At 43.0% G+C, this 17,250-nt stretch overlaps 1 protein-coding gene and 1 long non-coding RNA gene across 3 annotated transcripts in view; one reads left to right on the forward strand and one right to left on the reverse strand.

Moving 5' to 3' along the window:
• Positions 1 to 17,250, reverse strand: part of DHX35 (DEAH-box helicase 35) — a 73,444-nt gene that overhangs the window by 35,813 nt on the left and 20,381 nt on the right. For both annotated transcript variants that reach the window (XM_082430174.1, XM_082430173.1), the window contains exons 5-8: positions 12,582 to 12,686; positions 9,035 to 9,096; positions 8,072 to 8,141; positions 6,081 to 6,140 (exon numbers count right to left, since the gene is read on the reverse strand). In XM_082430174.1, the coding sequence (XP_082286300.1) occupies positions 6,081 to 6,140; positions 8,072 to 8,141; positions 9,035 to 9,096; positions 12,582 to 12,686 (297 nt within the window). The remainder of the gene's footprint in view (positions 1 to 6,080; positions 6,141 to 8,071; positions 8,142 to 9,034; positions 9,097 to 12,581; positions 12,687 to 17,250) is intronic.
• The window catches only part of LOC309645411, a 377,709-nt gene that overhangs the window by 27,153 nt on the left and 333,306 nt on the right, over positions 1 to 17,250 (forward strand). The window lies entirely within an intron of this gene.

A 17,250-nucleotide genomic window follows, 5' to 3' on the forward strand; every position in this document is an offset into this window, starting at 1 on the left:
AAGGCCTGTCTTCTTTAGTTCCCAGGTATCTTCCCTAAACACACCCACGCCTGCTCCTGGGAACTGGGAGCCCAGGGGTGCCCTGAGGACCTGCATCGAGCACAGTGTGAAAGGGCTTGGAGGAGCACTTCTAAAAGAGTCCACTGGATTGAACTACAAAATAGCTGGATGCTACACGTTAACCTCAAAGTTGTGTTTGAAAAGAGTAATAAGCACAGGCATAAAAAAACAAGCCTCAGGCGAAAACAAAAGAACTGCGCTGTGCTATGAAGAACCACACGGCACCACTCTCCACGCTTCTTTCGGGTAAATTCTCTGCAAGTGACTTCAGCCTTCCTGTGTCCTGTGGTGTGCACAGCATGGGCACGCTACAAGTGATGCACAAACAAGGGAGAAGAAACTCCACCCCACTCCCCCAAAGAGTGAATAAGCCAGGGAGGAAGGCATGCAAAGGACCAATCATAACATAAACCGAGGCCCAATGACTGGATGACCAGAAAAGAGCTGCGAGTTACAATTTGGGGAGGAAAAAGACCAATAATGACTGGCTGTAGGGAGGGCTTCCTGGAGGCAGCAGTATCCCCTGGCTAAGCCTGAAAGGATGAGGACGATTATTACCAGCTAGGAAGGAGAAGAGGTACCCCCTTCCTAGGATGACAGCAGAGTGTAGACTAAGATGTAAAGGGGCCCCTGATGGAGGAGACAGCTCAAGGTCTAGGGCAGGCCCGTCTCATCTCTGAGTTGGTCGTCTTGTTGACAAAACGGATGAACTGCTCTCTACACCCTGCAAGGCTGTTGCTCCTATAAAGTGTGTCTGACTGCACTTGGCACAGGTCTGGCCTCGAACAGTACTCAGTAAGTGATTGTAGTGATCATTCTGAAGTGGTCCAAATGTCATACTGCACAGGCACTTTATTAGATGGGCAAGACAAGGGCAGCGAAGATGGGTGTGAGGTGATCAGACCTGTTCTGCATCCCTGACTCTGGAGGCCATTCTGGAGAAGGGCAGGGGCGATCAGAGGTTGGAGCCCAGACGACTGACTAAGGAAGCTATTACAACAGCTCAGAGGAGAAAGAATGAAAGCATGAACGGGGGCAGTGCGAAAGCCATGCATTCCAGAGGTGTGACAGATGGGACCTGGCCACTGTGAGTGTGAGGGCACACGTGCATGCTGGGGACAATGGAATTACTTCTTACTCCATCAGGGGCAAAAACTTCCTAAAGCTAAAAAAAAAAAAAACACACACACACAAAAACACAGAAGAAGCAACTTCCTAAAGCAATGGATGTCCTGAGCCCAGATGACTATGACAATGAGAAAGGGACCGCCGTAGAGCCGCTGAGAGCCACGAGTTTGCAGCAGTCGCGGGTCTATGAGTTTCATGGTCTGTGACTAGCCCGCTGCCGGCAGCCCAGGCTGGAGTGAAGGAGCCCAGTTACGAGGCCAAAAGTGGAAGCATCCGCTGAACCAGGGGCCGTGAAGACGGACAGCCTGGAGAAGGAAGAGCAGCCAGCAAAGGCGCCTGGGGAAGCCATCAAGGAGGCGGAGAGAGGGGAGAAGGCGGAGCTCCAGAAGCTGCAGGCGGAAGAGGAAGATCTTAAAAAAAGGCTTGGCAGACAGGCTTTCTGGACCAAAAAGGCAAGCAGAACGGGGAGGAGGATGAAGGCTTAACGCTGTTGTGAGAGGAGACGGCTACACCTTCTCTGTTAAGGAATCTGTGGTGCTGAGGGGTAAAGACAGGGAGTTACTCCTTCAAGAAATCAAACTCAGCATTAAGTGAGAAGGCATGAGATTTTTATCCTTAAGATCTTTATCTTTTATCTTTATTTGGAAATACAAAATATGGATTAAAAGCAAATAAATATAGTATCAACAGTGTATGCATCTTGAGGCAGAATGAAAGACCAGGAGGAGTGAAATGGGTTCAACCCACCTAGAAAATAAAGAGTTTAAGTCAAGTTTCAAAGACATGGATCACACTGACACAGACACACGGTGAGAAACATAAAATGACATACAGGAAGAGGCTCGTCTATGAAATGGAACGTAAACGACGTGGACGTCTGGTGCACTGCCTTCCCAGATCACCAGCTTCCTCCCGGCAGCGGCTCTGATCTGACCCACAGGACTGGACCCCAACAACCACGCCGACATGACCTGCCCACCCCCGGCCCATGCAGAATGGTCCCAAGTGGATTCCTGACCCCAGCAGACCCCAAATTCCTTCTCGAGGAATCTGAAAAGAGAAATTATTCTCTCTTCAAGCTGGACCTGTGACAAAAAACTGTGGGAGTTGTCAGTGATCCTATTTTCTGCCATGTGAATGGAAGCCAATAAAAGAAAAACAATACCATGTGATACAATGGTCAATAACTACTTCGTAATTATACCCGGTCATATTCTGTAACTGCTGACTTAATTAGGCTTACAAACAGCTAAACCAATCAAGGCGACTGTTTGATCAGCTCCCGTCAAACTCCACTTGCCTCTGCCTCCCAGCCGCCCTCACTGGTGTCCTCACCTGCAGGCTAGGCCACCCCAGACCCTGAGCAAAACCAGAGCGGGTGGTATCTATCCCTCCAGGCAGTGGAGCTTGGAATGAGTCCGTTGCCCACAGACCCAGTGGCCGGGGGACCGGGGATGAGCTCTGGCCCCCCTGGGCCTCCAGGGCAAAATGTTACCTGAGCCACACCCACTCCCATGCCCACGCCCACACACCCCTCCTCTCTCATCCGCTTCAGCCCATTCCTTCCTCTTCCTCACTCTCTCTCACCTGGGAACACATTCCACGCCCCACATGTACCCACACCCACCTGGGTCCCCCCTCACTCACACACAGACCTCACTCCCCCTCACTGGCTGAGCCAGGAAGGGATGAAGAAAAGGACGGCCCGAACCCACCCAAGGACCCCGTGAATGCTGCTGACATCCCGGCAACCCCTGCGTCCTAGCGCACTCAAGGTGTGACACAACTCCTACATTCCACTTCCCCACCTAAAAAAATCACTTCCAGGAAGTCCGTCTCTATCAACGACAGTAGGCAGAAAAGAAAGAAGCTATGTTTTTAAATCTCCATGCCACACCAAAGGCAAAAAAAAAGTAAGCAAGAAATAAGTATTAACAATGATTCTAAAAAAAGACTTGGATGTTATAGATTTCAAGCACAATAAAAACTATTGGGAATAACTTTTAAAAGCGGGGTGGTGACGAACATAAGAGGTAAAATAGAGAAGATGTTCTGGGCAACTTAGTCATGGAGGAGATAACAGGAGATGAGGTCAGGTACAGCCCTCAAAACAGCATTCCAGCCAGTATCATGGGTGAAGGGCGTAAGAATTCATTAAAGAGGGCAACAGAGAGCTTTAACCCAAGAGTTATGGTGGGCAGGCCTAAGACAACAGACTCCTACAGCCCGTGAGAAGGTCCGAGAAACCGGCCAGGGCACGTGCAGGCATCTCTCTCAGCCATGCTGAGTTTTTTCTCCCTCCAAGTTGTTCTGCATCCCGGAAGCCACAGGGATACCAAGAGCCAGGCCCTTTTCATCTCAGCTGCATTACAGAACTGCCCTCCTGACTGGGATCTCCACATCTGTTCTTATCTCTTCTACACAGCACCCAGAGAGATCTTTCTAGAACCCAAATACAATCAGGTCACTGCTATGCCTCATACTCTGCTGGGGCTCCTGACCAGCAGGGCGAGTCCTTCCTCCTTCACGTGGCCTGTAAGGCCTCCCATCATCTGACCCCTACCAGCCTCTCCATTTGAATCTCCCATCGCTTTCCATTCAACTAAGATTCATTCAACCCAAAGTCCCTGCTCTGTTGTGCCAGACACTGCTTTAGATGAAAGGGGATAACATAGAGTAAGTCAGAGTCCCAGTCTTCATGGTGCTTACATTTTAGTGACGGGAGACATACGATAAACAAACACCCGGATATGCATATGTTAGCTAGTGAGAAGTGCTAAACAGAAAAAACGAGGAGAGTAAGAGAATGGAGAGCGACAGGGACACTGTTTTAGACGGTGGTCAGGAAAGGCTCTCTGGGAGCCAATATCTGATCAAGACTGGAATGAAATGAGTGCAAAGCCATGAGAACGTCTGGGGTAAGAGTGGTCTAGAAAGAGGGTTCCCCCCCACCAAGAGCAGAAGCATGCTTAAGTTTTTCTGAGGAACAGCAAGGTGAGGCAGGAGTGTAAGGAGCACTGAAGAAGCTGGAAGGAGACAGAGAGGTGACTGGGGGCACATCACCCCCCGCAGGGGACCACGGGCGAGGTATGACTCCCAGCCCCTTGAACACATGGTTTCATGCCCCTGTGGTTCTGTGCATGTTTAGGATGCACTGCCCCACCCCTGCCCTTCTGGTGAACTTCTGTGCATCTTTCCAACCCAGGTGGGATGTCCCTCCTCTGCGAAAGCCTCTGGACAACCTCCAGATGACTAGCGAGTGAGCACCCCCTCCTTGGCTGTCTCAGCACCTTGAACAAAGTGAACCGCAAATATCTATTCATGTGTCTGCTTCCCGGAGAAGTCAGGAGTGTATGAATCACCTGTAGCCAGAACTGTGCTTCTGTGCTGTGTGTGTGTGTGTATGTGTGTGTGTGTGTAGCAAATGGTCAAAATTATGTGTTGAGTTGAACTGCTGTCTGAACTAAAATATTAGTCATTAAGAGAAAAATGGGGGGGGGGGGCGGTTTGAGGAGGGATGGAGTGGGAGGTTGGGGTTAGCAGATATAAATTTTTATATATAGAATGGATAAACACCACCTGCCAACGCAGGGGACACGGGTTCGAGCCCTGGTCCGGGAAGATCCCACATGCTGCAGAGCAACCAAGCCCGTGCACCACAACTACTGAGCCTGCGCTCTAGAGCCTGCAAGCCACAACTACTGAGCCCACGTGCCACAACTACTGAAGCCCACGTGCCTAGAGCCCGTGCCTGGCAACAAGAGAAGCCACCACAATGAGAAGCCCGCGCACCACAACAAAGAGGAGCCCCTGCTTGCCGCAACTAGAGAAAGCCCGTGCACAGCAACGAAGATGCAATGCAGCCAAAAATAAGTAAATAAATAAATTTATTTAAAAAAAAAGAACGGATAAACAACAAGGACCTACTGCATAGCACAGAGAACTATATTCAATATCCCATGATAAACCATAATGGGAAAGAATATTAAAAAGAAGAATATATATATATAACTGAATCACTTTGCTGTACAGCAGAAATTAACACAACAGGGGCTTCCCTGGTGGCGCAGTGGTTGGGAATCTGCCTGCCAATGCTGGGGACACAGGTTCGAGCCCTGGTCTGGGAGGATCCCACGTGCCGTGGAGCAACTAGGCCCGTGCGCCACAATTGCTGAGCCTGCACTCTGAAGCCCATGAGCCACAACTACCGAGCCCGCGTGCCACAACTACTGAAACCTGTGCGCCTGGAGCCCGTGCTCTGCAACGGGGGAGGCCACCGCGGTGAGGGGCCCACGCGCCGCAGCGAGGAGTGGCCCCTGCTCACCGTGGCTAGAGGGAGCCCACGTGCAGCGGCGAGGACCCAATGCAGCCAAAAACAAATACATAAATAATTTATTTTTAAAAAATCTTTAAAAAAAAAAGAAATTAACACAACATTGTGAATCAATTATACTTCAATTAAAATTTTTTTTAAAAAAAGAGAAAAATAATGTAAACTTAGCCATAAAAAATTATAGCATGGAAATTATTATATGTACAGGGAAAACTTCAACTGTACCCCCAGTATAAATGCTAAAGTCATAAATTCAAGAAATATAGCCTCCTACTAGAGTAATAAAAAGAAATTGCCTTTGTAGGGGAAAACATAGTATGTAGAGAAACAAGGCAAATAGGTATAATTATGAACTCAATTAATTACAGGCTAGTTTCCACCCACAAGCTGAAAAGGAGTTTCCTCTAATCACATGGAATCTAGGACATCGGATGGTCCCATAAAGAAAGTAGGCCATCCTGCCAAAGATAAGCTCTTGCTGCAGGTAGCTTCCCAAGGACATGTCCAACAATCCCAGTGCTAACCGGGGACAGAGGGCGAGAGGGGGAAATGCTCATACCTCTGCATCCAAGGTGGCTGAAGCCACAATCAATCGAAGATCCCCTCGCTTTTTCTGAATCTAAAAAAGAAGACATAAAAAAAGACAATGATAATAGTGCGATACTTACAGATGAGATAATCTGATATCTGAAATTTATTACAAATAATCCAGTGTGTGTACTTTTTTGCGGGGGGTGGGGGGGGAGCTTAAGGATGAAACAAGACCAACCACAAATTGATAACTGTTAAGTCATAGGTGAAAAGGTGGCTCATTAGACTATTCTTTTTAACTGTGTAAGTGACAAAATTTTCCAAGATAAAAAGCTAAAAAAAAAAAATTGGATAGAGAGTATAAAGGAGCTTTAAAACCTGAATCTGAATTTACCAGAAGTAAAACCATTTTTTCCTGACACCTGGGTCTCTGGATAGTCAGAATCTATGTATATACAGTTAAAGTATGAAAAAATACATCAAAAGCAAACAAACAATAAATGATAACACCAAGACAGAAATATGGACAAAAGATACTAACAGTTATTCAAAGAAACAGATGATCAACAGGCATAGGAGAAATGATCAAATAAATTATAGCAAAAATGTGTAACAACGAGATTATTTTTTCATCCTTCACATTGGCAAAGATTTATTTTCAGTGTTAGCAAAGATTCAGTGAAATAGGCCCCCTTGTTATACCATTCCTCAGAAGGCAATAACCTGGTGGGATAATTCCTCATAAGTATCAAAAAGTCTAAATCTTTGGCCAAGGAATAAATTAATAATGAAAATAACAATAACAACAGCAGCTAGCATATACTAAATTATGTGCCATTCCAGGGTCTCGGAGTACAGTTGTAGAGCATACGCACTGCACAAAGAGGCTAGGGGCCTCTGAAATCCAGCCCACCTTCCCCTCACCCAGCTGTGGACATCCTCCCAATGGGAAAGTTACCTCATAGTCTATTTGTGGCCCTGTGTCAGGTGCCATCCTAATAATTTTACATTTTCTGAGTTTAACCTCACAACAGATTATGTCATAGGGCAGCTCTAAGAGAACACTCTTCAAAGACAGAGAGGTTCTGCCCAATGCAGTAGCCACTAGCTACATGTGGCTATAGAGCCCTTGGAATATAGCCAGTGTGACTAAAGAATTGAATTTTTTATTTTATTCTATTTCAACTAATTAAAATCTAAGGTGGCTAGTGGCTATCAGATAGGAAAGTAAACCAGCACAGAGAGGGAAACTTGTATCTGTCCCATTTTAGAGATGAATAAACTCAGCACAGTCAGATTTGAAGCCAGGCAGTCTGACCCAGAGTCCATGCTCTATCACCTCTTTCTAGACTCCTGTGATTGGGAATTTGTCCAAAGAAAACAACCAGAAAATACAGGAAGGGAGTAGAGGATGCAGGTAAGGTTGAAACAAAATTGGCTGTGGGCTATAACTGTTGAAGCCAGATGATGGGCACATGGGGGTCATTAAATCCTTCTCTCTACCCTGGGGTATGCTTGAAATCTTTTATAATAAATAGCGAAAGAATGAAAAGAAACAGAAATGCAACATATTTAACTACAGGGTGCTCCTTGCAACATCATTTAAAATAACTTCAAACCTGGGAGCCATATAAATGCCTAACAGTAACGGACGAGTCAAATACTTTATGGTAGAGACGTGATTATAGAGCCACTAAAAATAATGTCTTCAAAGAATATTTAATCACACAGGAAAATGATCTTGATGTAACGTTAAGAGAAATACGCAAGAGACAACTTAGAACATACAATCCAATCCCCACTTTGCCAAAACAGACGCATGTACACACACAAAAAGATGCACAAATTAAAAAGAAGAGAAGGAAACATACCAACATTGTACCGGTGACTGTCTCTGAATGAACAGGATGACAGATGATTTTCATTTTTTTCCTCCGTATTTTGTTGGATTTTCTAAATTGCTACAATGACTTTCCTAATCAAACAACAAACGAAACAAAAACAAAAGCAAAGCTATACCTTTTTCAGCAGGCCAATGGCAATGTCGGTGTACAAGGTCCTCTCGTGGGCTTCATCCAGCATGATGGCACTAGAATCAGAGGAACAATCTCAGTAAGCATCAAACCAACCACTGCACAAGCCCGTCCAGACCATCAGAGGGACTGCTGGGTATTCAGACCATCAAAGGGACTGCTGGGTATTCAAACCATCAAAGGGACTGCTGGGTAGTTAGCCCCCATGCGATCACCTTGTAGCAAAAGTAACGCTAAATAACTCCTCTTTGACAAGGAGGTAACTCTTAAGCTAATAAAAATGATGACATCAACATATCTTGGTGAAGAAAATGGTGTATTTATTGCTACTTCTAAAGAGTTTTACCACCCACGCTGGATTCCAACAGGATCTAATACATGATTTTAAATTCCAATATAACATGTAACCCCACAGAGCACATAAAAATCGGGACACAGCCCACCCATCCAAAGGCTGTTAAACTGCAGAAAACAGCACGAAGAGGCACATGGTCTCAGCTGTGCCACGTGTGTACCAGTGAGTCAAATGTGATATCCTTTCCCAGAATACCACAGGGCCTGAGTGGGACCACTTTAACACCATGAGCAATGGACAGAGACACACAAGGAAAGGGAAAGTATAAATAATTATTTGGACTCTGCATTCAGGCATTTGTTACATTCAACAAAATGCTGCCAGGTTCTGTGCTGTGCCTCTGCTGTCACCCTCCAGCAAGATAAAAACAAGTCAACAGACTGTTCAAATAACGACAGGGATTTTAACGAGCCCAGTTTTGACTGTCTGTAAATTCTGAAAAGAACATCAAGGGTGGTAACAGCCAAAGTAAGGAGAAAAGCTTTGGGAAAGCTGAGCATGGTCGCGAATCCCATCTATTAACACAAATGCTTCTCAATCTACTTGTGTACTTTTGAAACTTTAGGAAACTTATCACAGGAAAAACACATTTACCTGTATTTTGTTAGCAATGGATCAACCATCATTTCCCTGACCAGCATTCCATCGGTCAGAAACTAAAACACAGAAACACAAAGGTTTAGAAATAATTCAAGAAGTTCAAGTACAACCAAAACACACACAACCTCATCACCAGTGTGTGTACAAGACAATTCCCACCAAGGACTGTGAGAAAATGCCCCAACATTTTGGTTATCAAGCAATGGAATGGTTCACAAACAAGATTTCAAAGATGGGATCCTCAGCTGGGGCTTGCAAATCTTTTAGCAAAATTTCACATGCATTCACTCTGTGAGCATTGGCTAAGCCCCACTTCCTCTGAGCCTGTACCACTGGTACTGCTGCTGATGAACAGGCAGTGAAGACAAACCTGTGTGTGCCCAGGGGGATGCTGTGAGTCTGAGATCACCGTTCCTACAACATCCCCAAAGACCGTAGACTTGCAGCTCTTGAGGTTATTAACCTCAACTTCATTTGATATTATTTTAGGGAAGCTGGATGGGGTTGTGGTTAGGAACACAAGCTATTGTGTCAGGCTGCTGGGAGTTCCAATCTCGGCTCTACATCTTATTAGCTGTGTGAACCTTGGGCAAGTTACTTACCCACTCTGAGCCTGATTCCTCATTTGTAAAATGGAGAGAATAAAAGAATCCACCTCACAGGGTTATTGTGAGAATTGAGTGAGACAGTACATGTACAGCGCTTAGCACAGGCCCTAGCACACAGAGAGAGCTCAAGAATGGCAGCTATTACCATTTAAGCTTAATGAATGTTTATAAAATGCTTCAGAAAAATGCAGTAACAATTAGATGCTGTTATTCTCACCCAAAAACAGTTCAGTACTTTAACAAAGTTAAACATTTCCCTCACACACTGTATCTTCGCATTTTTACTTTTTGTTTTGTTTTTCAAAGCAGGGTGCATTTCCATCATATTTTTCTTGGACCTGATACGAGCTGCCACATACACACATAGGAGTGAAAATGAGAACTTGCCACCAATGACAGACCACCAGTCAAGAATTGGGTGCCCTGAAATTACTACCCAATGGAATACAAAACTTTTCATGAAAGACCCTCTAGAAAGAATCATTTGGTTATGCAGTCCACTGAAACTTATCTAAAAATTAGCTCGTGTAAATATATTTGATGGTATAGAAGAATAACCCCTTTACCTAGCAAAATGAATGTCAAAGGTAACAAAATACAGAAACTTAGAAAACAAGGCCCACATTTTTACAAATCACTACATTTAGATCATCTATTTTCAGCTTTCCTCTGTTGCAAGCTGAGGTAACTGAGTTTCTAACAACCAATATTCATTTCATCAGAGCATTTTCATTCATTGTTTACAGTACTGGGGAGACGCTGATTCGCACAGTGGTATACACAGTGGACACTGCTGAGTTGATTTACACTGATTACTATTGGTGCTAATTATTTTACTAGTAGCAATGAGGTCAAAGAACACACATATAAAATCCATGATCATGTGAAAATGGGAAAGTTCTAATTAGTACAAATAACATTTGTGAATTCTACACTTTATCAATTTATACTATTGGGTGGGCCAAAAAGTGCCTTCGGTTTTTTAATAAAAATAAAAGACATATTTTTCATTTTCACCAAGAACTTTATTGAACAATGTATTCACCGTTTTGTTCCACTACCTTCTGCCATTTTTCAGGCAACTTCATAATTCCATCTTCCCAAAACTTTTTATCTTTTTGAGCAAAGAACTATTCCAGGTGCCTTTTACAGTCTTTCAGGGAATTGAAATGTTTTCCATTAAGAGAATTTTGTAGGGACTTCCCTGGTGGCGCAGTGGTTAAGAGTCCACCTGCCAATGCAGGGGACACGGGTTCTAGCCCTGGTCAGGGGAGATCCCACATGCTGCAGAGCAACTAAGCCTACAAGCCACAGCTACTGAAGCCTGCATGCCTAGAGCCCATGCTCCTCAATGAGAAGCCTGCGTGCCACAACAGAGTAGCCCCCGCTCACCACAACTAGAGAAAGCCCGCGCCTAGTAACCAAGACCCAACGCAGCCAAAAATAAATAAATAAATAAATAAATTTATTAAAAAAGAACGAATTTTGTAAAGACCGAAATAAATGGAAATCCAAAGGTGCAATGTCTGGTGAATATGGCGGATGAATCAGAACTTCCCAGCCAAGCTGTAACAGTTTTTGCCTGGTCATCAAAGAAACACGCGGTCTTGCAGTATCCTGATGGAAGATTATGCGTTTTCTGTTGCCTAATTCCAGATGCTTTTCATAGAGTGCCGCTTTCAGTCGGTCTAATTGGGAGCAGTGCTTGTTGGAATTAATCGTTTGGTTTTCTGGAAGGAGCTCATAATAGAGGACTCCCTTCCAGTCCCACCATATACACAACATCACCTTCTTTGGATGAAGACCGGCCTTTGGTGTGGTTGGTGGTGGTTCATTTTGCTTGCCCCACGATCTCTTCCATTCCACACTGTTGTACAATATCCACTCTTCATTGTCTGTCACAATTTGTTCTAAAACCGCAACATTTTCATTACATTTAGGTAGAGAATCACATGCGGAAATATGGTCAAGAAGGTTTTTTTCGCTTAACTTATGTGGAACCCAAACATCAAAGCTAGTCACATAACCAAGCTGGTGCAAATGATTTTCAACGCTTGATTTGGATATTTTGGGTATGTTGGCTATCTCCCGCGTGGTATAACGTTGATTGTTCTCAATTATTGTTTCAATTTAATCGCTATCAACTTCGACCGTCTACCCGACCGTGGAGCATCGTCCAGCAAGAAATGTCCAGCACGAAACTTCGCAAACCACTTTTGACACATTCGATCAGTCACAGCACCTTCTCCATACACTGCACAAATCTTTTTTTTTACGTTTTTACCTTTCTTGAAATAATAAAGCATAATATGCCAAAAGTGCTGCTTTTTTTTCTTCCATCTTCAATGTTAAAATGGCTATACAAAAATTCACCAATTTTGATGTCTTTTTAACACACGCTGATTATGATAGCTGTCACATACAATTTATCAAAACTGTCTCGAGTGAAGTTAAGGACAACTAAGTGCTACTAGAGCCATCTTGCGGAAAAAAATGAACAAACCTTTTGGCCCACCCAATATTTGTTCCTGTTTTTAAGTCTTTTACAGGTAAGTTTCTATATTTAGTGAGCTAGGTGGATTGGTGGGAAAACAATAAAACAAACATGAGAAAGGTCAGTTTTGAGTTCTGGTTCCATCACCAATGCACACGTAATGTCAGGTAGGTCATTCAGCCTCCCAGGTCCTCAGCCTCTTCATCTGGAGAACCAAGGGGACTTAACTCTACTTCCAAGGTCCTTTCTGGGCTAAGATGCGAGGACTCGGAAAGAGCTCTGCACCTCCCAGCAGATTAACTTCCCTGAGGGCCAGGATGCTCTCATACACTTTCTGCCACAGTATCAGTGCCTCAGTCAGCAGCGATGGCTGCATGTTTTTATCTCCCCCCAAAGAATCTTCCTTATTCACAATAGGAAAAGCAGCTCCGCACCTCACCTTAATTCTCGTAGCCAGTGGGTTGGTGCAGTCATCAAAGCGGATGCAGTAGCCCACCTCGTGGCCCAGCACCGCACCCCTTTCCTCAGCCACTCTCCCTGCAACCTTTGGGAAGAAAGATCATGCTGAAAATAGAGACACAGAAATTACTGCCCAGAGCACATACTATGGAAAATCTAAAGGTCACTTATTCTTTAAATAGTATGTTGAACACAGTGGGAAATGAGAAGAGAAGGGGCAGGTTATTAGAAAACTAGTGTGATAAACTTTGCAGCTCTCAACTTTATGTATCTCACCTCATTCTATAATTGACTTGAGGCAACTGATAAGAATAAAAATGGAATCATGTAAATATGTTACAGATCAGGATCAAAGAAATTACAGACAAAATTCAAAAGATCAAAGTCAATGAGAAAATTTTTAAAACACAGATATGCCTAAGTTATTTAAGTTGAGCCACAAATTCAGCTCTAGATTTCCTGGTGGGTGAAGCAAAAAGGGAAAAAGAAATTTCAAGATCCACCCTATTCCTAAAGCTTTCTTTAGCACACCAACTAGGGACAAATTTCCATGTCTTCATGCCTTGACATAAAACAACTTCCACTAGACCATGAAGGCAAGGGAACAAGAACGATCAAATTCAATACTTGGCCATGTTCATTTCTCTTTGGAAGCAAAAGAATAACGTTTCCAGAGCAAGATAATCTAAAACAATTTGCAACAGTGTCCCAGCTACCGAAACTATTAAAAGGGGAAATAGAGACAAGAATGCAGGTTGAAAACTTTTCAAAAGGCAGATGAGAAGATTAACAAAGGATCCAAGTTAACGTAATAAAGTAAAAGTAGAAAACAAAATACATAATGTATTATGAAGACCATAAACTACAGATATATTTTTCACTTACCAATAGATGACAAATAAAAAGTGAGGGTAGGAAAGAGAAAAAAGAATCCAACCGCAAGATCTCCTACTACTCCAGGAGGCCATTCAAAGGCTATTAACTTATTAATAGAAAATATCCGAAATACTGAACAAACATAAAAGTGGAAGAACAATAATGCTTATAACTTAGTTTAGCTTGAAAGAAAAGAGAGTTTAATGCTCATTATGTAAACTATCTAACTAATAAAGAACGAAAGGGAAACAAAATTATAGAAGTTTCCTGGGGACCTCGCCCACCAACCAACCCCCATGCATCTCATCTCCTCCTTTCACAGGTGAGGCAACCTCCCCATGGAGTCCCTGCATCCTGAGTTTGGAACATGAGCTGACACAGGAGGTGTCCTGAGGCAGAGCTTCCAGCTACAGCCACCGGGCCGCAGCAGCCCCAGGCTCAGGAGCCCAGAGGCTCCCTGCACGCAGCTCTGCGAGCCTCGCACACTGGGCGTTATCTGACCATTGGTGTTTACGAAACTGAAGAGGAGATGAAGATCGGAAGTGGTTCTGCCGGATGACTTGAAATTACAGATCTAAGAGGCCAAGACAGAATCCGTCATCGAGCAGCTGGTGAACACCATGCAATCTTTCAGAATATCTTATGAAACCAGAAATTCATCCTACACTGCTCTCCCTCTGGAGGTTATAGCTCCCAATAACCAGTGTTTCACAGGGACAGTTTTGTTATTGTTATTGTTTCAATTTCAACCCTACAGAACATTAAACTATCAATCTTGAAAAATGGTACAAACAGCGAATGTGTGCATAGAGATACTGGAGCTTATGGGGGAAACCGGCTCGTAAGAATGAGCATAAATGAACCAACCTCTCCATAAAAATGTAATCATTTTATGAAGCCAAACATATTTATTCTTATTACTTCACTATTTGTATACATTTGCTACAAAATGGATTTTAATTTCAAATTCCTTTTTAGAAATTTTATCAAGTATGATCACACCACTGGACATTTGAAAGGCCATATTCTGTTGGCTCTTTAATAGATTTTACCTCTACTGTTTAAGTTCTAGTCCCAGTAACCTCATCAATTAGACTGGATAAACATATCTTTTTAATAGAAACAAACAGAAATAGGAAAAGGAGGTCAAAAGAAAAACGAGTCACCAATCACTGAGCACCTCCTATGTGCAGGTGCTGTGCTCCAAGCCTTCACAAATTTTATCTCATTAAACATGTACACAGTCCGTGAGGTGGGCAAGAGACCCTCTTTTTTACAAAGAAAGAAACTGAAATAAGACAGGCTTATAGCTTGTCCTGAATCATAGATCAAGGCAGGACCTGGTCTTGAAGTCAAACCCAGACTATATGAGTCCAATGAACATACTCATTAAGGAACTGCCTCTCGCAGAGATCCGCCAATGGCTTGTGTAATCTGTTCTTAGGCTCTGAGACTGTTTCCAGATTTTAGTCTGCACACAAAGTACTTTCTGAGATGTAGCATTTCAAACTGGACAGCTCTATTAATACCGCACAGCTAATTTATATACTCTTTGTTCTTTAAGAGAGAGCATGTGGTTTCTTGGAAATTATCCATGGCTACAAATTTGGAGGAAAAATGCAAATTGATTAAGAGCTGGGATTCCAAACCACAAACAGAAAAAATTGTTCAAATGTTTTAAGTAAGTGAATCACCTTTCATGACATAAAAGGTTACGTCTAACATTGCAACCTAGCTGCCGAAACGTTATCTCCATTTTTACACACACACAGAAGACTTGGGAAATGTTTACCAATAATGTCTAACTTTGAAGACAATTAAAATGAACTTTGGGGAAAAAGAATTACACAATAACTAAAACTCAATAAGGAGTAAAAATAACTCAAGGAAATAGAATTAATTTCTTGTCCAGGTAGAGATGGCAAAATAAAGGCATCTTTGCCCCCATTTCCCTAAGAGCTAATTTAAAACAAAAAAATAAATAAATAAAACATATTACCAACCAAAACCTGCATCTCCAATGAAAGAAGGAAACTGGCACAAGCCCAAACAATAAACTAGGAAACACAGCTGCCAAATACTGGGAGGTCTGAATCTAGACGAGAGGCCCAGGCCTCCTCACAACCAGAGCGGGCTGCTGGCTTCCTTAATGTAAGTGTCACCTCCTTAAAAGGCAGGGCTGACAAGCCTTGTATTAGGAAGACAAGAAGCAGTAGCGTGTTCAGACCCAGGAGACACAGGAAATGTCTCAGTGGAGACCCACTTTGACAGCAAAGAATCACAAAGGAGGGGGAGTTGAAGGAGAAGGTAGGCAATCCAACAGCAAGTATCAATCCCAAATCAGAGAGCCCAAAGAATCTTATCATGAGCTGCAACAGACCTCTCAAATCACTAAGGAGTGCTGGACCAGATCCTCATCCTCATCCCCCACCAGCAAAGGACAATAAGAGATTTGGTGACAGGCCAGACCAGAACCTCACAATTCTGCAGCTAGCAAATGAGCCCACTCAAAGATAAGTAGTTATCATAAAAATATCAACACAGCCCACTGCATTAAAGCCAACTAAGAAAGAAGGAAAGAAAGGAACATGAGCAAAAAAGCTGTTTAAAAAAGAAATTGCAGGGCTTCCCTGGTGGCGCAGTGGTTGAGAATCTGCCTGCCAATGCAGGGGACACGGGTTCGAGCCCTGGTCTGGGAAGATCCCACATGCCACGGAGCAACTGGGCCCGTGAGCCACAATTACTGAGCCTGCGCGTCTGGAGCCTGTGCTCCGCAACAAGAGAGGCTGTGATGGTGAGAGGCCCGCGCACCGCGATGAAGAGTGGTCCCCACTTGCCGCAACTAGAGAAAGCCCTCGCACAGAAACGAAGACTCAACACAGTCATAAATAAATAAATAAATAAATAAAAGACCGTGAATTTCTATAAAAAAAGAAAAGAAAGAAATTGCAAAAGTATTACCCAAAGAAACAGAAGTAGAATTCAGCCAAAGAAATCCAGTTTCAAAGAAGTCACAAGCTTAAGCTAAAGCAACTTAAAGAAGAGACAAAGTCAAAGCATAGTTGAGGAGAAACAAGGTCTCAAATGTACAGGTCAGAAACCAATCTGTGGACATCCTCCAAATCTCACAGCCTGAACATGAAAGAAGTTACAGAGAGGCTTTTCCCAAATGTGAGAATAATCCCCCAAATTTACACAATGCTACAAATGCTACAAAGCCAAAGGAGCTTCTCCACAGTATCAATAATAAAAAGCAAATCTAAATCACCCATGCTAGAGAAACATTAAAATACTGCTCTACCCTCTCTGAAGGAAAATAATGGGAAATCGTTGTCAAGTGAAGAGGTGGTCAGTGGGGACAGAGCCAAAAATTGCAGGAAAAAAGATTTAGAGAAATGTGTCAGTTAATAAAAATACTATGTTATTTTCTGGATTTTTAAAAAATGCTTGTGGTATTATCAGCTTTCAAAATTTGTAATGTATTGTAATATCTCCGCCCATTCTAAATATTCACTTCTCTAGCTAGTAAAGAAACAAAAAAGCATTCAAAGAAGTGATTATGAGACCCAGATAAAGATACAAAGGAATCAAAGTAGAATAAATTTGTTTATTGTTAAATAAACAATCATGAACATTGTGGACAGGCTTGAAGAAATATCACAAAACAAACTGGAAAACAGATGATTCCAGAGAGGGTGATAAATACTAAAAAGAGACAAAGGGGATCTAATATACACTTAATTGGTGCTCTTAGAACAGAGAAAAAAATAAAT

This window comes from Balaenoptera physalus (genome assembly GCF_965194825.1).
Source record: "Balaenoptera physalus genome assembly, chromosome: 16".
NCBI classification, from domain to species: domain Eukaryota; kingdom Metazoa; phylum Chordata; class Mammalia; order Artiodactyla; family Balaenopteridae; genus Balaenoptera; species Balaenoptera physalus.